Here is a 21,180-nt window from a genome sequence, read left to right on the forward strand (position 1 = left end):
AAGTCATTGGCAATGCATCTGTCTGACAGTCAAGGCCGTAAAGTATAAGGAACTCGATGACTTTAGGTAGGCGCTAGGCACGTGTTATCTCCAGCATACTTACTCCTGGCTCCTTAGCTCGTCTCTCTTGTCCCTTACGGCTCAGCATTCCGCCTGCTATTGTTGTCTGTGCTGAGCCGCTTCCTTGCCACTCCCATGTAGAGTCCCGTCGCCACCCGGTACTGACTCAGACGTCTTACACTCCCAAAATGAACCTCTTCCAGGCTCAGGCTGAAATTCCACCCGATTCCGGCTCAAACGTGCTATCCTATCCAAGTCTGGAAAGTACGCCATCGGTGATGAGCCCCACACAACCCTACTCTGACAAAAGTACAAGGTCGGTTTCATGCTGTTCTCATGTGCACCAAGTTTTACCCCAACCACTTAGCTGTTTTTAAGCTGTGTCTGCTCTGGTCTTGCCTCGACCGTTCCCCAGTCATTTCTTATCCCTTCTTTATTTTTCCGTTGTCCTTTAACAACCCTTCTATGCTGAACTTTGGTATTTATGATTTTAAAATCTTGTCAAGCCAAAGTTTTCATATTCTTCACAAAACATATGCAAGCACAAAAATTGTAAATATGATTTTTTAAATCCAGCTTCAGCCGTATCTCAGTTGTGTCTTGGCTATCTCTCGGCCTTAACTCAGCCATTCCTCAGCGTTTCCTAGGTCCTTCTCTCCCGCCCTGTCCTCAGGCCGACCATGCCCCGTCGACGGCGGTGTTTGTGTTTGCTCCATGTCGGAAGTACGGTCGATTGGAGCCCACTGACGGGTGGCGGGAATGTAGCAGCGGTGGTCTAATGTGCCCTATCGGTATGCCAAACATCGTAAAAGCGGAGTTGCCAAGCAGCACATTTTACCATCAGAAAAAAAACTTCTTACACTACTAATAGTCGAAGGGGTGGCATGATACCGAACCGAAGTTAAAAAATATTCGGCGATTTTAGCTCACAGTGTAAAAGAATATGACCCCGCCGAACAGCGAATTAAGGTCGATATCCTGATACTGTGCTGGTTAGGGCTGATTGGTGTCCGCTGTTCCATCTTTCCGCTGACGTTATCAGCAAGATAGGGGCTATAAGCGCTGCCCTATTGGGGTAAAGCCTCCTGATTGGCTCGATTTCACGCAGAGCGAAGATAGGATGGACGTGTTTTAAAGGCCGTAAGTGGGGCGGTTGGTTGGTCAGGGTCAAAAGAGGGCGCTTGGAATGGAGTGCTGCGGGGCTGAACTGCAAGCAGAAATGCCTGAAATACCACTCATTGCATTGCAACGCTGCAAAATGTTGACTATACTTAGATAAGGGATAAGTTTTGTAAGTATCGTCGGATTGATATTAAATTAATGCGCTCTTAATAATGGACAATAATTTTCCTGCCAGCTGCTGGCGAAAACTCGATTGTGATCAATGCATGCTTTTATAAGCTTTGGCTTATTTTATTTCTGCTTGATTTATTGTCTGGCTTTGATGTTCCGCTGCTGTCTGGTCCTTTTTTAGAGCTGTCAGTCGGCCCGGGAGCCATGGTCCGGGTCCATTGACAGCCGTCTGCTACCGTCGACCGATGTCTCGATCGGTCGGAGGGAGCGGCGCACCGACCGACCTCGGACACACTGAAAGGCGATTGGCTGCTGTCATGGGCCTCCATTGATTGGCGCCGTGACAGTGTCGCGGGAGACGATCAGAGAGCTCCTCTTCCATTGGAGGAGGTCCTGTTTGGGATCGTCTTTGAGATTCTGGTGACGTTGGGAATCATCGATACAGGTCAAAGCCTGGCTCCCCGCGATTATTCGTGCGTCATCTGAACGAGGACGCGGTCATCTCTCTGGGCTGTGGTTGTGGAAAGACCAGCTGTGGGTGCCAGCAAGCGAGGTCTCTCGGTGCACAACGCGCCGGTCTGTGGCGGCTCGAAACTCCTGGGAACTGGCGGCCAGAGCCGGTTTACATGGCCAGCGGGTATGAAACAGCACCCTGCAGAAAGTTGTCTGCCAAGCATCGTACCTACATAAAGAGCCGTTCCTCTCGTGAGATAATAACCGCCTTTCCACCATGAGTGCCTGTTAAACATTGACGGATCATTGAACACGGATAGCCAGACACTTGAGAGCGCCCTTCGGCTCAATCATCTTCATTACCAGCGGCAAGTGGCTGGTGGACAAAAACCACACACGAAAGAAGTGAATGGGCCGGAGTCAATGAGATGATGGTCGCTTAATTGCATAATGGCCGTGCCAGTCGATCGTTAATTGTATACAGTTAAGATGAGAAGCATTGAGTAAGCCCGATATGAATTGGATAATGGGCATTGGACATGCCATTTATACCGTAAGCCGTGCTCTGTTAATCAAATGAATTACCTTGACTATAGCTGTCGATGATGCATTTTTAACACCTGCGACCTCCCACGAACTTGTCAAACTTGAAGCAAGGAACTGTCGTGGAACTGCCCTCTTATGTGAGATTTTCCTACCACGGTGTGGACGTATGGCCCGAGGTGAACTACCGCGGCCTTGTGGTCCTGTCAATGAACCACCGGGACACCAGTCAACGAACCAGTCGACACCAGTCAACACCAGCCGACACCCATCTGGCGTCTCACGGCACATCGAACTCTGATCAGGAGGGTAGCGCCCAACCCAGTACAGCGCAGCATGATTCTTCACCGATGACCTCGGCGGCTCGCCAGGCAGCCGGCGGCACCCATGTCCGGGTGTCACGGGCGGTGTCACGGATAGTGATGTCCGGCTGATATCACGGCCAGTGTCACGGTGTGGACTATCTGCTGGAGTGTCGCCTGTCGGGACTATCTGTTGGACTTCCCGGATGTTTACTAGTGGTGTCTGCTGCCATGCTGTCAATGGATTACTGTAGCTGCATCGGACGGTGTTTATAGCATTTGATTCAGTATCGAGGTGTTTATGTTGTCTTCTGCTATACCGGTTCTGGTCACCGGAGATGGGTGGTGGTTTGTATAACATTTGCGTTGAAAGATAACTTCCCTTCCTCTTCCTTTCCTACGTCTCGTTTTGGATGCAGTGATCAACTGCTGATGCAATGACGTCGCCTCTTCTCCTCATGCACTTATGCACTTGACAAGCTTCATGGTAAAGCTCTGAGCATCAATATTCTCAGAACGAATTGAAGCCACAAAAACTGCGGCGTAGTTCGTCAATCGACATGTCATGTTCCGTCCCATCCGTCCCCCACAGTCGCGGGGGCCAAGAGGCCCACCCTGGCCGCACCTTTAGTGTCCAGCATGCACCCTGGCGCTACTGCGATCCATCTGGAGAACAATAACCGAGCTGCCAGCCGCAACTATCAGCGCCCTCAGCCAGCCACGTGGCAGGGAGGCCGGCAGGGCGCCCGGCACGCTACTGTCGGCCGGGCCAGGCCCCAAATTGGAGCCACTTTTCGGCGGTGTTCTCTGGCCGACCACAGCTCTCGTTTAGGGTCTGTTCACGCGGGGAGTGGTGCTGTTTATCCGGTGGTTAGCTGGAAATTCAAGGCCTGGGATCGGCACCATCGGGTGAGAAAATGCGGTGGCATAAATGACATGGTTTGACTGAAACAACTTGTGGCAAAAAAAGGATGGATTGGTTATATTATGCTTTTTGTAGGTATTGTTATTGATAGTTTGATCTGATTATGGTTTTCTCTGATCAGTCGATTTACTGATCAGCTAAATTGATATCTATCACATAGTTAGTTTATTTGACCGCAATACTCGGAGATACATCATTGTTCGTGTAGACTGGCCTGACACGCTCGCAGTCGGCATGCTGAACCCAGTTCACCTCGAACCTCGCTCACGGCAGTGCATTGACAGATGGGAACTGGGAGCGGCCTTTGCACTGTTCGTGACGCCCTGCGACGCATCAGACGCTGTGGGCCGCGATTGCCGAACGGGAAGCACATATTCGGCGGTGGGTGATTACCCGATACGGGGCAAAAACAGCCCGCCGACCGCGGCTGTCGAGCCGCCCGTCGGCGAACGCGCCCCTCACGTGCAACTCTGCAGCGTGGCGGGCTCGATTTGCAACGAGTCTACGGTCAACAACGGCCCAATCGAGCCCAATCAGTCGTGTCGCGCCGTTGTGTCGCGACTGAGTTTGCATCGAGATTGAAGTGAATGTGACTGGTTGATATCTGTTCACGGTATGATGATCGCCTATCGAATCACTGTGTGGGTTGATGTGGGTCCAATCCCGTTAGGGTGACCTTAATGATGCTGGTCGCTCGCCGTCGAAACAATGCGTATTTGTTACTGAGTTCGTGCCGGCCGTGTTTTGTGCCGCCGATGATGATCAGTGGGGAGGGAGGCACAGAGGGATGCCGTGACCGGCGATGGCCTGATGGGCGGCTGGGGCGGTGGCGGTGACGCGCGGGACACGCAAAAACCTCGCGCGCGTCCGGCCGCCGCGCCAGAAAGTAGGTGACTGTCCCGTGGATTCCATTGTTTGGGGAAAACGGCTCATTGTGCCGCGTTCCGACCGGTCGCCGGCCGGTGGCGCTCGGACGGCAGGCCGGCGGACAGGTGGGCTGGTGCGCTGATCCGACCTGCGACCAGCTGAGCTGGGAAGCCGGATCAGGAGCTGGGCTCCCTCGCCGCCGGACCGGACGGCCTGCTGGAGCCGGAGCCGGTGTCGATGCCGCGGGTGTCAGTATCGCCGATACGGCCACGTGCCGGTGTTGTTTTCACGGGCACGTGGGCGAGACGGACACCTGTGGCGCCTCCCGGCAGCTGTTGTCAGCGACAAGGTCACTTCTGGGCCGCCTCCGCTGCTGCCGTGATCGGTACAGCACCCCACCAGCGCCCTTGCCGACGTCATCACCCACCTCGCTCCCACTCCCTCCTATCGCCGCCTCTGTATGCGAGACGCTGACGTCTGTATTGGCGGCATGCCGCTGTGGGCGTTGTCGCTGTCGAGCTGTGTTGAACGGGACCTTGTCCGCCCGAGGTCGTTTGCCGTCCCGCCTGTGTTGACATTGAGCGGGCCCGCACGGATCGCCGGGCCCTCGACAAACGGACGTCTCTATCTGCGACGACGCTGTTTGCGCCGAACGTCTGCAGCGGGGGCTAAGGGGCGCCTTTGTGCCACAGGTGTGCGCGAGGCCGCCCGCCGCCGCTACGGCACGGTGGGAGGCATTGAGGGCGGCAGTGGAGGCGAGAGACGCCGCGTGCCGAACACTGGGGGTATTCTCAGCGCTGCCAGGCGTCCTTTGGGCTTTGAGTACTCAGTACCCAGATAAATCGGCAGGTCCTTTTGGACAAGAGCTCATTCTTGTATTCCGTGAAAGATAAGGCCAAATGGTGAGTTTTCAAAACTAAAATAAATTTGGCATTAGAGTCCCTGGCCTGTCGAATTTCCGCACACGGGTATCGTATGACCTCAGACGCCCACGAATCACCAAACGTGCCGCTCTAGTGGGCGTGTCCGGACAACCCCTTCATTTGGCACTCCCGGTGAGCCCTTCTTTGGGCCTTACCGTGGGCGGTCTCGAGAACCCTATCCTTGGCAGCCCGCTCCCTGGGGGTCCCGGCGGGCCCGACAGTGACCGGCGCGGCAGCCGGGCAAAAACGATGCAGACCTCCGGCGGGGCTGACGCCATCTCGGCCGGCGACGCCCACGGAGGCTCCTTTACGGCAGGCGCGCCCATGGCCACCAATTACCGTCCGTGGGAGGACCGCCTCTCCTGTGTGCCCGATGCCGGTGGGAGGTGCCGGGATCCCGGGGACGGGCGAGAGGAAAGGTGAGGAGAGCGATCCGGCGAACGGGGGAGATGTGTGGAGAGTCGTCAAGGCGGGAAGAGGCGCCGCCCTGTATCGCTAATGGCCCCATCAACCTGGCTGGAATGCAGAGCTCGTGACTAAGCTATTTGGTGGAGGAATGCGTTACGAGGGGTTGGTTGAGTGGTGCGAGGGTTTTGTGCTGTTTGTGCGTGAACTGTGCAGGGAAAAGATAACCCATTGTGATTTACTTGTTCTGATGTGTTTCAGTATGAATGGTATATTGGTGAATTGCATGACAGCATGAGTACATGAGATGTCGTGGGTCGGTAGTAAATTGAGTCATTGAGACCGACGCTTCAGACGAAGCGTCGGTCCAAAGTCCATCTGCCTGGCCTGTGGAAAGTTGTGAACGGACCGGATGTGGCACAGAATGAGTAACTCGTGCCGCAGATAGCGGAGGAAGTGAGAGAGAAATGGAAACGGAGATGACTGAGGCGCCGTCAGGAGACGTGCCTCCCAGACAGATGAGATCCCGGAACAATGGTCCGACAGCGGCACGTGGCTCACGGCGGGCGCCCCAGTATATCACCAAGCTTTGTCCTGGAACTCTCTCCGATGGCGGAGATGACGCATCCTGCTGGGTGTAGTTCAGTTGTCCTCGTTCGAACGGTCCCGGCACACGCACTGTCCGTGTTCGCTTCTCACCCGGTCTTTGCCTGGCACGGAAGTCGCGCCTGTCGACGTCAGGCGTCGTGTCTGGCGTACACGCCAGTACCTCGTGTCTCGTGTACCGGAGGTGTAGTTGCCGCCACCGAGGCACGACTCCTGGTAAAGACATGGCGGCACAGCCGGCGGTCCGGCGGGGCGTGACTGAGTGTTCTTGGGCCGACACGCCATTCCGCCAACCCCTACACCACGTCACCTCTTCGGCGTGTGTCAGCCGCCTTGTACCGTCACACTTGACTTCTGGAGCACCTGTAGCGCACGCCTTTTTCGCTCTTCTCGCCCACTCGAGTGCTCTCGGCGTGTTCACTTCCTCATCGCTTTTTGTAACTCTTTTGTTGAATTCAATGGAGAGATTATTTGCTTCATTTGACCTTTCGTGGTGAATCGAATCGGGCTTCGTTCGGCTTTTTGAGACCGGCCCACTTGAGCAAATAGGCTGGCCTTGATCGTTAGCCTTGGCGGCGTATGGTAGCCAGCACCTGTGGCCTGTGCCGCCTAAGTCGACACGCGCCGTCGCCCCGATTGTCGCTGAAGTCAGCCGGCTCTTCTGTCTATCTCCCGTTCTGACGAGGTCGTCGCTCGCATTTCGGCGAGTGGAAGGTGAAGTGGCCGCTCTCCGCCGACCCTGGGCGCTGTTGATGTCGCGTGCGGCACGTCCATAACGCAACGCGGGTCGCTGTATGTGGTAGAACGTGGTAGATCTCGCCGACCGATAGCCGCGCGCCTGCGCCGCCCGCGTGTGCGCGTGCGTGCGCGCCACCATTGTCTGGCGGTGGCGATCGTGGCGCTCGTGCTACAGTCGTGGCGCGGAGGCGATTGTGATGCTGGATGCTGTTTTGATGGCCCCTAGAGGCATAATGCGGTCAGACAAGTTCAAGTGACTTGAGGTCTTCTCCGAGAGGACTTCTTATTTGACCTCGGTCGACGGATAATTGAAATCAGAGGCCTCTTGCACCAAACTACCTACCTAGGTAAATTCAGATTTTACCTAAATTCTCTTGCACCAAACTACCTACCAAAAAACGCTACCGTGAAAATTTACCTAGAAATTCTACCGAGCGGCATGAGAACTTACCAATTGTTAAAGTCCGACCGACTGTTTTCCTCTTGCACCGAAAGCCGGAAAGTAGTACTCGCGGAGGAAATTTTGACGTTTTGAAGGTAAATTCGGGCCTCCAAAATAACTAGCAAAAGCTTAGGTAAAAGTGAAGTCATCGCAACAGTGAAGACATTGAAAAGGTGAGTGAGATGAACTATTGTGTAAATAATGATATCAAAATGTTTCTCTTGCTTGGTAATGTTTCATCTATGCATGACGTAGCCAATAACACATAATAAATATCAATATTCTTGAGAAAATTGCCATGCACTGCAGAAGGCTTGAGACTGAGTTTGATTGCTTTTAAATATGCATTTAAAGGTGATAATTGTGGCATTAGCCCACTAGGAAAATTGAGTACGTTAGGTATCATGTTTTGTTAAAAATGCTTGCTCTCTGTAATGAATTGCAATGAAAAGTCAAAAAAATCTTCCCTTAATGTGTATGTTCTTCATTTCAAATGCTGACAATAAATAGGTGTCTTTCTATCAAAATCAAAATGTCACAATGACAACACTCGCTGGGTTAAGGGATCATTTGCAAACTAATTGACATGGTCAAAACAATAAAATTCATGTGCTCTTCAAAATAAAGAGAGGCATCTAAATATGACAAAAGCCGAGGTACATCAAACAGTCAATGTTGAAAAAGAAAAATTACAATTTCTGCTCTATGCTCTCAAGAAAACTTTAATTTGAGATTACTGGATATTTCATCTTCCATTATAGTACATCTCAAGTGGCACGTCAAAGATATTCGGTAGCTGTTAGGTAGGTTAGTTTAGTATCATATGTGCATGGAGGCATGTGATAGATCAATTACATCAGTGGATCTAAAAACAAAAAGATAAGATCATACCAGAATTTGGATCCCACACAAAAATTATTTCTTGCGTCTATGATCTAATAAGATCTGACAACAAACCAAAGCATAAGCCAATAACAGCTGTTCGCACAAGGATTTAAGCTCTACCACCATTTGCAAAATGTGAAGCGGTTTTCCAGTGTGATTTGATGTCCTTAAGTATCACAAAACTATAAATTGACAGTAGTGGCGGAACACCTTCAGTTAGGGGGGGGGGGGGGGTACTGCTGACTTTTGGTCTCATTCTTTCCATGCAATGCCCATACGGCTAATGTTAAAATGCCAAAATCAAAGGGGGGCACGGTACCCAGGTGCCCTCCCCGCAGTGTTCTAAAATTGGATATTGGTTGGGTGTGCCGATGAAGAAAAAAATCCTAGGATGAGAAAAAAGAAAGTAAGTAACTGCAGTATTTTTGCAAAATGGTGTAATGCCAATTTTTATGCTAACTGATAAACCAGGATTTCATGTCAGGATCTTGACAGGGTGTGGAACAAAAGGATGTGGGTGCATCACTGTCAAGTGACATGTGAACTGGCTGTTGGGAATACATGCAACTCTTTTCAGAGATGTCATTCATATTTCGGTTGTCATATTATGTCATTCATATAAGTCGGTCATTCATATTTTAGGGATGAAAATATTCTCCCCATTAGGTGTGATTTGCCACCAAAAAGACTGAAAAATGAAACACCGCCTCCCCATTCCGCCGCCTATGTAAATTGCTATGTGTATTGTGTAATCACACAATATCCCTTAAACACCTAATGTAAATTGCCACAAATGATCCCATTATGATTATATGGCCACAAAAAGAGAGCACCGACAGAGGTAATGATGTATGATACCAATGAAACCATCAACAAATTATATAGGTAACTGGATACATGATTGTGATGCTATTGTAGGTGAGATCAAGATCAGTGGTATTAGAGTTTAAGAACATAATTCAGATCCCAGGTCAATTTCTCGGACCCATGTGAATGACTGGCTAGTAAAATTATATTTTCATCAACAGGGCTTTTTAAGAAAGTGGCCTTGTGGAGCACTATCAATAATTCAGTAGGTGGAACTATGGTCATGAGTACCCAAATATAGGAACGTTCCCATTTTTGGGAACGGAGTTCCCAAATATGGGAACGGGCGTTCCCATTTATGAGGACGGAAGGTAATTTTTCGGCCGTTCGCCCACTAAAACTCATTAGTGCATCACGTCTCAAAAAAGTGCACGCTAATTTAAGTATCTACGAAGTCTCTATAAAATTATCTTTAATCTGACCGTTGAACAAGGAAATTGACCGTCGAATGATATTTTTAATGATTTTTTGAAATGACGGAATGGTGAAAACATGGGTTACACTACATTTAACATGCAATTTTAAGGAAAATGAAGCGTTTTTTACATTTTGAGGTCAAGTATAATAATTTTCGCCTGGTTATGAAGTTTCATACTAGCGACACCAGATGCTGACATATGCAAGCGAACACGCGGACAGTCCCGAGGTAGTATTGTTGACATTTGGTGTCGAGGCGGACGACCGCGTAGAACGTGCGTGATTTTACCGAACTACTGTTGTAAACTCAGTTTAAGTGGTCGAAAATTATTCAGCGGTATTTCTCAGCCCGGAAAGACATATTTTATTCGGATGCTAGCTGTTTAGCGTTGTTTTATAAGGAGCGTCATGAGCGTGGTTTTTGTCTTCCGTGTTTCTAAGCATGATCGTTTTGGGGGAATTTCTCTTATATAGGTCGCTCTGTGTGGCTTATTTATAATTTCTATGCTGATTTCGATCATTCCTCGTGCCCATCCTACCAGGCCTTTTGCCACTTACACTCATTAAGAAAGGAAAAAACTAGATTTTCATTGGGACTAGGTGTTTTAAAGGTGTAACATATTCAGCGTTCCCATTTTTGGATACTTCCTTGTACTCGTCAACTATCGGTGATAAACAGACAGGTGCTTGACATGTCTCCACCCTCGGCACGGACGGTGGATATAGGTATGGAAGACCTTGTTGAACATCGCTGAGCGTTGTGAATTACGTAATCCTGCAGAGGGGGGCGTGCCCGCTGCGAGATCGACGGGAATAAAAGCGCAGAAGACCGGGCGAAACATGCGACGGTCTTGCCGGAAAGGTCATCTGATGATTGTTGCGTTAACAATAATTTGCGGCGTTGGACGTGATGCTTGTTAATGAAAAGAGCCCCTGAAAGGCTTCGGTGAAATCGTTCCCAATTTTGGGTACGCCGTTCCCATAATAAGGAACGCTCGCAGCGCCAGTGTACGAGAGCGTTCCCAAATTTGGGCTCGCGGCCCGGATGATGGACTGCTTTAGAAATAGGGGAACGATTTGAAACTACGATGGGCCTTACAATATCAAACTCTTTCCCAACAATATTGAGACAAATATCAGGCGGTTCACAATCGTTTTATATTTTTTGAACGTCATTTAACGGTTCTTTTTCTTGTTTTAACTAATGCCTACATGGCGTTCCCATATTTGGGTTTATCGTTCCCAAACATGGGAACGAAAATGCGTTCCCGAAAATGGGTACGCTTGACCATAGTTCCGCCTACTGAATTTTACAGAACTTATAAATCTGCACTTGTTACTGATGTGCTCTAGCTCGCACCAACTAAACTGGAATTCAGCACCACCCAATGCAGTCACTTATAAGAACGTATTTTATGAACATTTTTCTAGGTTGACGTGGTTTGAGTCGTGAAATACAGGTTTTTATTTAATTCTTAGCCTAGGGTGCAACAGAGGGATTTCATCTGATACTTGTTTTATTTCTTCTGGTTAAAAACAGTAATATGATTTACGAAGCTTTGCCCATGTTAAATTTTGCCTGGAATCACTTGTGCACTATGCATAGGTATCATTCCAGCATGAGCTGCCATTACCTCCCCTTCCCTCACCTTACCTTCTCACAGTCAATCACGAAAAATGGCTTTGGTGACCCTTATACACAGATGTGAATTTCCCAGCCATGGGGAAATTTTATTCAGTAACACATGCCCTTGAATCCACCAAATATACCGATTCTCAACTTCAATGGCCTCGACTCCCGCCACGTGGAAATGGACCCCAACAATTCGCGCGCTAACTGCGCCAGACCGCGTTATTTCCCCCCGTCATAGAGAAATGAACTCTTCCAAGCTATCGATGTAGCAAATAACTTGTATAAATAGGCATTTAAAATTTTGTGCTATTTTCAATGTTCATGTTGCCGGTAGAAGCCACATGTTTTTGAGTTGTTTATATTTTTTGTAACATGTATTTCAATTTTATTTGTTGACGAGCAACAACTTTGTTATCGATATTCATGCAGTGGCGTTGTCAGTCAGCCGTCAGGCAGGGGCCAAAGAAGCCAAAACTCTTTGTAATTTGTTAAGATAAACAGCTTCACTCTAAAACGTCCTCAGTCACTCGTTTTGTTATAAACATATCACCTTCTGCAACTAATTAATTTCTAATGGAAGGGGCTAGTCGCTAGTCCCGTCATGTTCGGCCACGGCCCGCATGAATCCGCCTATGACGGGCGATGGCCATTCCACTGCGGAGTGGGAAGTGGGAACAGCCGTTAGATGTCTCTCTACATTTCATATAGGTGTCGCGCTAGAAGGGCACTCGGGAGCCACAGCATTGTTGACCTCTATATTCGCGGACCAAAGCGTTAGCAGATAGATAAAGACGGTCTCGTACGCTCCCCTGTAGAGAGAGGGGGGGGGAGACCCAAAACATATGTTGAAAATTAAAAAAAAACTCCAAACCACTCCAAAAACCAGCCTGACAGATAAGATCCTTCACCTGGCGGCTGGTGCCTCCTGTGAATAACTGCTAGTGTCTGTATCTGACCACTAGGGCCCCTCTGACTCCTCGAGGTCAATGAAATAAGGTTTCGCTCGTCAGTTTTACCAGGGCTATCAGAGGCCGTTTGAATTTTGACGATCGGCCCAGTACCTAGTTTCGGAGATAAGGAGGGGGCTCTGTAGAGTCGCCCCCCCCCCCCCCCCCCCCCGTCTCCAGCCACTCGCGTTATGGAAAATATCCCAGTCATGCGCGGGTTAAGGATTAAATTACCTACTTACATGTGTGATACGCAGTTTTGTCATAGTCATAGTTGCTGACGTACATGTGCCGTAAAAAAACATTGCGATGAGTAGGTGTACCCACTTGTGTCCGCAAGCCATGCTTTTAAATGGTGCCGACCACGGATCAAAACCATCTTATGCATGTTGCTTCCAGATAACGCCTATGCATTGCCGGATTGACTATGGCCGATGATGACAATTTTGAGCCTCGGGAGCGCCGCCAGCGGAGGCTCCGTCCGCGCATCAACATGGGAGCACTGCATCCAACGACATTCAGGTGACTATTTAATGTGCATGGGTGCCTGTATGCCGCATATCAAGAGTGTCATTGTATTCATTCGAAAGCTTTATATAACCTTAAATCCCGTTTCTCTTTAGGGAAAACTTCCGCCTCAGCGTCGAGGTCGCCACTGCACTGGAAGACCTCATTAGCGGGACGGTGGCGCACGACACGGGCTTAAATATGGCACTGACACCTCGCCAGCAGCTGCTCGTGTCGCTGCGGTTCTATGCTACCGGTGCGTATCTGCGCCTGGTGGGAGACGGCCACGGCGTCTCCGAGGCCACCGTGTGCCGCGCCATTCACCGCGTGACGGATGCGATAATCCACCGCTGCCCAGGGGCCATCACCTGGCCGAGCGACCCGGCGGCTCTCGGACGTCTCAAGGAGGACTTTCGACAGGTCGCCGGGCTGCCCGACATCGTGGGGTGCATCGACGGCACCCATGTACGCCTCACCGTCCCCCGAGAGCAGCGGGAGGCGTATATCAATAGGAAAGGCTTCCCGTCCCTCAATGTGATGGCTGTCGCTGCACCCGACCGCTCAATCGTTGCATTGAGCGTGCATTGTGGCGGTCGGGTGCACGACGCCCGAGTTTTAGCCACATCAGGGCTGCCCGACTATTTCCGGAATGGAAATCCTGTAATGGGCGCCATGATGCTGGGGGACAGTGGCTACGGCCTGTCACCCTGGCTCATGACGCCCATTGCAGACCCCACCACCGCCGAGGAGCGCGCATACAATAACGCTCATGCGCGCACTCGTGTGGTGGTGGAGAACGCCTTCGGCGTTTTGAAAATGCGGTTCGGGGCGCTCGAGTTCGGGCTGCGCCTGAAAAGTGTGGCCCGCTGCGTGGCGGTTATTCACACGTGCTTTATCCTACACAATATGTGTATCAAGGGCGGTGACTTCGGCGAATGGCTCGGACCACTGAGGCAAGATGAAGGAATGGTGCAGGAGCCAGCTGACGGGGCGGCAGAGCTGCCGGCGGCAGGCGCCGAGAGGCGGGCGGGTCTTGTGCGCCGCAATGACCTCGTGCGGCTGTTCGTACGCCATTAGCTGGTCGATACTCGGGCCAACCGCAGCTAGGCAACAGCAGAGTCGTCTACTCATGGCCAGTGGCCTATGGCTATGTACGTGTGCTTGAGTGTTTGTGTATTTGTATACGCTTGGGGATAGGGAGAGAAGAGGGAGCGAGGGGTATAGGGAGCGAGCGGGAGAGGGAGCGAAAGGGAGAGGGAGAGCAGCAAATAAAAACATGTTTGATGGTTGCTAGCCTTTTTGTAAGGTATTTGCGATTGACAGTGTGTTTATGTTTGACCTTTGAGTGAAACTTCTGTACCTACCATGTGTAATGGTTAGGTGTTCGTTTACAATTCATGTGACATACGATTCAGTCCAAGCCAGAACCATGAAGAGGAAGCTTGAAACTAATTACTTCTTAAAACGGTTTATTTCCTTCACAAGAAAGGAATAATATATTTGAGGCGTATTTTATTCACGTGACTGTCAAACCGAACTAATTAAGTTAACTTTTTCCTTAAAAACAAAACAAACAAATTTAGCCAGAGTCGCCACCAACTTCGACAGCTCCGGCTCCGCCTCCATCTCCGGGCAAAAGATGCCGGCTCCGGCGGCTCCGGATCCAGCTCTAGCTGCGGTTCCGCAGCCCTGCTCATAGCACATATGTCAGGGTTGGTGTGGGAGTTCCTCCCTGCAGCATGTCCTCCAGGATCTGTAAGCTGAGGTAGGTGCGGAGCAGGGTCACCTCCTCCGGCGTCCGTCTGAAGAGTGGCGTTGAGCGGATGAGCTGGAGGCGCGCTTCAATCTCATCGCGGTTTCTCTCCGATGCCTGGGACGCTCTAGTCGAGAGGGCCACGTCAGCTGACGAGGCCTCGCCGGTCGAGAGAGCCGTGGCGCTCTCCTGGGACGCTCCAGTCGAGAGGGCCACGTCAGCTGACGAGGCCTCGCCGGTCGAGAGAGCCGTGGCGCTCTCCTGGGACGCTCTAGTCGAGAGGGCTGCGTCAGCTGACGAGGCCTCGCCGGTCAAGAGAGCCGTGACGCTCTCCTGGGACGCTCCAGTCGGGAGGGCTGGGTCAGCTGACGAGGCCTTGCCGGTCGAGAGAGCCGTGGCGCTCCCCTGGGAGTGGGACGGAACAGTCGAAGGGGCTGCGTCAGCTGACGAGGCCTTGCCGGACGAGAGAGCCATGGCGCTTTCCTGGGGCGGACCAGTCGAAGGGGTTGTTGCGTTTGACGAGCCTGCCCTGGTCAAGGGGACGGTCGAGAGGACCGTGGTGGTTATCGTGGTCGCATTGGTCGCCGGAGACTGGGCGAGCGGCGTGCCCAGCCCTATCAACCGACCGTCTTCTGTAGTGAAGTAGATACTGGGTGCTGATGACGTTTCTCCCGCGGTTGTCAGTGCGGTTTCTGGGCCGGCTTCTTGCTGATTCGTCATCATCTGGCCCCAGGTAATCCCGCCAGGAACCTTAAACGACGTCAGGTAGTTGTCTCTGCCTGCCGGAGTGAAAAAAAAAACAAAGGGATGTAAGAGACAGCGGATCTTGGCGCCCTTTTGCCTCACGCTTACGATGTTAATCCCTTGGGTCTGGGAAGGGGTGCCGTCCCAAAGGTTTTCTTTTTTTTGTCACGATAGCTTCTAACACACTAACACAGGAGAAAAAGAGCTTAGCTCGGACATGTCTGATCTTTTGTTTAAGCCCTCCAAAGACAATGCATAAAAAATATTTAACACTACTATGTACCGTTACATCTGAAGGCTGAAAGTAACATACCCACGCAATCCATGACGGTATCGTCGAGCTGGGTCCAGACCACTGCACCTGCCCCCGACTGGTTCTTTTGCTGGAATTTTTCTGCAACAGAGGTAAGTGTACGGCGTGAATATTTGCTCTGTGGGGGATATCAACCAAAACATGTGCGGCTCGGTTCGTCAAAAGCTGTTTCTAAAGAGCTAACGCCTTAAAAAAATTGAAGTCTGCGTATATGATATAAGGTGCGTTATTTGGTTAAATGCCATTGTGCTAGCACTGCAGTGTGCTTAATTGCGGTGTCGTAGTGGTGGTAACAATGGTTACTCACTTTTTGTCCGGTCTTGGGTGTTTTTTATAACACCCTGCAGCATGCTTTGCGTCGATGTTGCGTCATTTATCAGGCCAAGTTGAATGGCTCGCTCGCGTATGCGACCCCATTCTTGAAGCCTACGCGAGCGGGCATTGGGGCCCTTAAACTCTCCATAAAGTGTCTGGAAAAGGAGAACGTTGACACACTTTATTTCCATATCTGTTGGGTGGGTAATCAGGCAAAACTCAGCAGATACAGCCGGCATCATAAGTACCTACTCCGCCTCCCGAGATTCACCATTGCAAATGATTTGTCTACTTTGTAGGAGAACAAGCAAATTGTAATGCTCGAAGGATACTAAAAGTTAGCCTTAAACTGCACAACGTGGTCGATGAGTTTGTAATCCAAGAATCTATTGGCATCGGAATAACTTTTCCTCCAATGTTTCCTCTAATGACAACGCAATGTTGTCGCTCCCTCGGCCTAGAGAAGTTTAAAAATGACAAACTTTAATGGTAACATTTATCATAATAAAAATGTTACGGGCGCAGAAGCCTGCGAAGAAGTGATATTCGAGGACTCTTTGAAAATGACGAACATTTTTTGACGAACATTTGTAAACCTTCCGATTTAGAACCTCCGAAGGTTCTAATTTCGTCTCTGATCCACCCGCGTCCATCTCTGACTCCCCCCTCCACATCTTGCGTCTTTCGTGTTTGTATTATATGAATTCCTGTGTGCTGCAATGTAACCGGACTCGTGATGACGATAATCTTTCAGCTCTATATTTGCGTATAGAGTTCAGACTACAATTTGCGTATCGATACTACAATTTGCGTATCGATGTCGGAAAATTGAGATTTGGAAAAGTAGCTTTTCCAAGTAAATAAGCATCCTGACTTGGGCATTGCAGCTGGCCTCAAAAGCTGTATTTTGATGATATTTCGACGACGCATAATTTAAGAATAGTAATTACGATTTGTGTGTAGGTATAATATGCATCCTTCACGGCAGAGAGTCGTGAAGGATGCACGGCTAAATCGTGTTCCCGGCTGTGGCGGGAAGCCGTCGCGCGTCGGCGCGCGGGCGCGGGCAGAGCGCGTGGAAGACAGAGGTGTCTTACATATTCATAACTAGCTATCTGTTTCTCGGACATTCATAGCCCATTTCGTCTCAAGACTCAAGGCCCTCTTCACCTTAGCAGGGGGGGGGGGGGAAAAAGTGCCATCTTTTGCAGGGACCGAGCCCGTGTCGCGTTGACCACATTTAGCCATTTTGTCCCAGTTTTGCATTTCATTTTTAACGCGTTAAGTCTATCAAGCGAATTCAAATTTGCGAAAATCTATTCCATTTCCGGCCACATACTACGCACTATCCAGACGGACGAATGCACTATAAAAGGTATAGACGCATATGGTGATGGTGCCTACCAGAGCTGCGGTGTAAGTCGGAGTCGGAGTCGGGCGGAGTCGACAGTTCTGATCGGAGTCTGAGTCGGGATACGTTTGGAAAAACTGGAGCCGGAGTCACAAGAAATCCAGCGACTCCACAAACCTAGCAAGGCTTTGGAGTCGGCGTCTGTCTGAGTTGGAGTCGGTCGGAGTTGACAATGCCACCCGGAGTCGAAATCGGAGCTTTTAAAGCTGGAGTCGGAGTCTGAGTCACCGAAAACTAATCGACTTCGCATCTCTGGTAGGTACCAGAGTCTACTACCTATATAAAATTAGCCATGAGGCTGCTTGAAATTTGTGTCTAGTACGTATGCATAACTATGTAGAATTGCATGCTCTTTTTTAATAGTGACGGTACACTACATAGGAACTGGAACCATTTAATTCAATTGCCCACATTAAATGCCTCCCCCGAACAAAGAAAAAATTAAGGAATTGTTTAATTTTATCTGAGCTTGGATACCTAGGTACACATCATATCATCAAGCACGTTTAGGAACACAGGGATTGTTGCAATGTTACAGCTCCACCCGTGATGTTGCCAAGGATGCTAATGGTGCATTGTAATTTACAAAATTATGCCTACCCTCTAAATATGCGAAGATCACGGCATCGAAATTATCGCAAAATAAATTAGCTAGAGCCTCGTCAAAAATGCTATATAAACGCGACTCCTATCTTGGATAGCGCAGTCGCACTTACCTTGCGTTCATCACGGATGAGCTGAAACAGTTCAAGCTTTTTCTGTTCCGCAATTATTCGCTTCATCTCCGCTTGCACTTATCTTTTGCTCGTTCGATTGAGAATTAATAGTTAAGAATTATCATATGAATACCAAGGGACGCGAAGGATGAGTAGTTTTGAAACAAGCGGTCAGATACGCCACTTTGTTGCCATGGCAACGTCAACCACATTATAATTCAATTTACTCAATCTTTTCATTGAATAAAGATATATATGTATTCGAAATAATTATTGGAAGCTAGTAAAGGTTGAAAATACGTTTTAACAAAACAATTTTTTTCTTTTCCGTTCGTTTTCTAGCACCTTTTTCCTGCCCAGGCCGCCGAACATCCAATCCTAAAAACGCGAGTTGTCAAATTTACCTGGACAGGTAGGTAGAATGGTGCAAGAGAAGTTGCCGCCGCAGGTAGTTTTACTAGGTAGGTATTTTGCTGATTCTACCTAGCTAGGTAGTTTGGTGCAAGAGGCCTCAGATGATGTATTATATGTCATTCACTGCACAATGCACATGACCATTAAAGAAGTTTCGATTTCATCGAACTAGTGGATCGGGTTTTTGATGCAGTATATAACCTGTTGAGCTTATTAAAGAAGATTTACTGGTTTTACGACTTGCATGCTGTTTTTATCGTGCATACATTCATGCATGCTATCGATATTTATGATGATCTTGGCATGAGCTTTCATCAGCTATGTTTGTAATGGCTTTGCACTCTGGGTCCCGTACTCACAGCTTCACTCATTAAGCCTCACTATTTGGCTGCACTAGGCACGCTGTACTACAAATATACGGCGTCGTCGTGCTCAACTCGTCATCGTCGCCATCAGCGCTCGACCCGACCCTGTCGGCACGGCCATAACTCTCCGGCCGGCGGCGGGCGCCTGCCCGGCCGTGACTTGTGTCGCCGTGTCGCCGCCGCTCCTGCCGGCTGTTGTGACGCGAACGGCGGCGGTTCTCGCTGTTTGTCGCCGGCAGAGGCTGACCTCGCTGGGTCGGGGTCACGTTACGACCCTGTCACCTGTCAACACTCCGCCGTGACCGGCAATGTGCGCTCGACGCCCCCCGCTGGCGGCCGGCGTGCGCGGCGGCGGATTTATGTGACCGCATGCCGTCACCGGCTATGAGCGGCTGGTGCAGGTGGCACCGGATAGGTTACGCTGTCACGCGCGCACCTTGTGTATTTCGTCAGGGCGTGATGTCATCTCGCCGGTCGGATGCCGGGTCACGACTCTGGAGTGCCGGTGGGTGGATGGGTTACGGTGGCGTTAAAATCGTCACTTGTGCAGGCCGTGTGGAGTAGGTCAATGAGTGTTGATGGCATAGTGTGCAGCGTGGCATGAAGAAGTAACGTGAGCCGTGTCACGGATGGTCTCTTCCTGCGCCTGGGTCAGGGGTGACGACTCCCAACAACCAGCTCATCACTTTCATAGTTCCGTGCGTCAGTGTAAAGACAAGTCCGGGGCTTGAGTTTTAATTCTGTTATGATGAAGTGAGACGAAAGTCAGCTAAGACAGTTTCGAAGCCAGTTGATCCTGTCAGACTGCGGTGGCTGGTCCAGGAATGTGGCCTAACGTTGCCATGAGACTACCATGTCGTGCTGATGAACTTTACCTCCCGTGCTGGGGCCCAGGGGATCATCCCACAAAATCCTACCGAGCATGCAGCCCCGCCGGCTATCTAAGGGCTGCTGCAGCCGCCGACTGCTTCCCTGAGCTGCCCGAGCCTCCGGACCAGACCAAGCTCAGGGACTGAGCCCCCGGACCAGTGAGCTGTGGGACTGAGCTGTGGCTCTTACGTATCACGGCACCCCGGTCTGATCTGACGCTGCGACTGTTTACATCCGGCCCGAGTAGCGACGAGTCGGATCGGTCACATTTCCAAGACAGCAGTCAGCGCTGTAACAGTTTCGCTGAAGTCGCGAAACTCTACTGCAACCTTGCATAGAACTGATTTATCTCGTCCATGGTTAAAGTGTCATCTGTGAGCTGGGTGAGGCGTTTTTGTTTGTTTATCTGCTCTGACAGATGGCATAGTTAACAGCATGGTCACTGCTCGTGGCGAGATACGGTGTTTGGACTTGCGCCGTTGTTTGTGACATTTGACTTGGCTATTTGGGACTGATCATCACGCGATCGATAACCTGCCGTCGCTCGCGGCACCAGTATAAATACACCTACCTGGAATGCCGCCCTGCCCGGCCCGGTCCAACGCGACCCGACCCGGCTGGGCTGGGCATCGGCTCGACCCGGCTCGGCGCGGCTGGTGTTCCCTTGGCACGATGTTCGGCCCAGGCAACTGGTTGGCAACGTGGGCTCGCCTGACTGCCATCGTCTGTGGACAGCCCGTATCGGGACAGATAGCGACGAGCCCAGTGTCCAGTAGACGGGCGTGTTCCGCCAGGTGGATCGGTACGTTCTGCGAAACGATCCTCGACGCTTTGTTGTCTTTCCCCTCAGCGACCAGCAGTTGGCCATGTTGGCGATTGAGTAATTCAGTTGCGGTTTTTGAAGCGTTCCATAGCGACAGTGACATGAAAAATGATACCGCAGATAGGCTATATCAGCTTCAAAGCTATGCTCCGCATAATGCTTGTTATACTCAAAATCTAAACCTCTAATGAAATCGTCACACGGCTTTGTCTAGGTATTTGCCCCGCAGCGGCTATGCATAAATTTGTAGGACGAAAAATGGGCGACGGATTTGGGACAGCTGGATCTCAATTTCAAAAGACTTGTCCCCAGATCTTGCAATTTTTCGTCGCAATGTGATTTGTTTTCGTCCACGGGTCAGCCATGAATCACGCCAGTCACGGGCTTTTAATTAGGCTGTCAATTGGCGTGACGCTGCTCCGTTTTTCACGGGCTGACTGGCCGTTTCTATTCTGTGCTGCCGTCACGGCCGCTATTACAACCGCTCGAGCCGTGGCAGCTCGTCGTTACCCTCGAGCCGTGGCAGCTCGTCCCGTCCCCGGGCTGCGACAGCCCTCCACGTCCCCCGTGGGTCACGCCAGCTGCGCTTCACCGTGACCGTGACCTGCAGTCAGCCGAACCAGGTGGTGCCGCACACCTGTGT

The 21,180-nt window shown here is 50.5% G+C and overlaps 2 protein-coding genes across 5 annotated transcripts; one reads left to right on the forward strand and one right to left on the reverse strand.

The window, feature by feature from the left end:
• Nucleotides 1-7,597: 7,597 nt before the first annotated feature.
• LOC122378331 (putative nuclease HARBI1) lies at nucleotides 7,598-14,097 on the forward strand. 2 transcript variants are annotated; one of them, XM_043359286.1, is made up of 3 exons: nucleotides 7,598-7,730; nucleotides 12,706-12,828; nucleotides 12,930-14,097. In XM_043359286.1, exons 2-3 carry the CDS (start codon nucleotides 12,734-12,736, stop codon nucleotides 13,888-13,890), a joined length of 1,056 nt encoding a protein of 351 aa, XP_043215221.1. In that variant the 5' UTR covers nucleotides 7,598-7,730; nucleotides 12,706-12,733; the 3' UTR covers nucleotides 13,891-14,097. The 2 variants fall into 2 exon arrangements, with proteins under 2 accessions (XP_043215221.1, XP_043215220.1); XM_043359285.1 differs by lacking the exon at nucleotides 7,598-7,730 and adding an exon at nucleotides 8,824-8,848.
• Nucleotides 14,098-14,272: 175 nt separating this feature from the next.
• On the reverse strand, nucleotides 14,273-18,266 carry LOC122378330 (putative GPI-anchored protein pfl2). Of its 3 annotated transcripts, none has more exons than XM_043359284.1 (4): nucleotides 18,066-18,266; nucleotides 15,931-16,093; nucleotides 15,624-15,704; nucleotides 14,273-15,345 (listed from the first exon to the last, which is right to left on the reverse strand). In XM_043359284.1, exons 1-4 carry the CDS (start codon nucleotides 18,129-18,131, stop codon nucleotides 14,507-14,509), a joined length of 1,149 nt encoding a protein of 382 aa, XP_043215219.1. In that variant the 5' UTR covers nucleotides 18,132-18,266; the 3' UTR covers nucleotides 14,273-14,506. The 3 variants fall into 3 exon arrangements, 2 of the variants coding, with proteins under 2 accessions (XP_043215219.1, XP_043215218.1); XR_006256003.1 differs by having other exon boundaries at nucleotides 14,563-15,345; nucleotides 15,927-16,093; nucleotides 18,066-18,265; XM_043359283.1 differs by lacking the exon at nucleotides 18,066-18,266 and having other exon boundaries at nucleotides 15,931-17,429.
• Between the last annotated feature and the right edge of the window lie 2,914 nt (nucleotides 18,267-21,180).

Source organism: Amphibalanus amphitrite, unplaced genomic scaffold, assembly GCF_019059575.1.
Source record: "Amphibalanus amphitrite isolate SeventyFive unplaced genomic scaffold, NRLGWU_Aamphi_draft 000058F_arrow, whole genome shotgun sequence".
In the NCBI taxonomy this organism is placed as follows: domain Eukaryota; kingdom Metazoa; phylum Arthropoda; class Thecostraca; order Balanomorpha; family Balanidae; genus Amphibalanus; species Amphibalanus amphitrite.

Excerpts from the sequence above, each read along its gene's own strand:
- LOC122378331 (XM_043359286.1), top strand. The coding sequence starts at position 12,734 with ATGGCCGATGATGACAATTTTGAGCCTCGGGAGCGCCGCCAGCGGAGG. Across the intron at positions 12,829-12,929 it reads CTGCATCCAACGACATTCAG|GGAAAACTTCCGCCTCAGCG; the intron begins GTGACTATTTAA and ends GTTTCTCTTTAG.
- LOC122378330 (XM_043359283.1), bottom strand. The coding sequence starts at position 16,180 with ATGATGCCGGCTGTATCTGCTGAGTTTTGCCTGATTACCCACCCAACA. Across the intron at positions 15,705-15,930 it reads CACCCAAGACCGGACAAAAA|AAAAATTCCAGCAAAAGAAC; the intron begins GTGAGTAACCAT and ends CCTCTGTTGCAG. Across the intron at positions 15,346-15,623 it reads TACCGTCATGGATTGCGTGG|GCAGAGACAACTACCTGACG; the intron begins GTATGTTACTTT and ends TCACTCCGGCAG.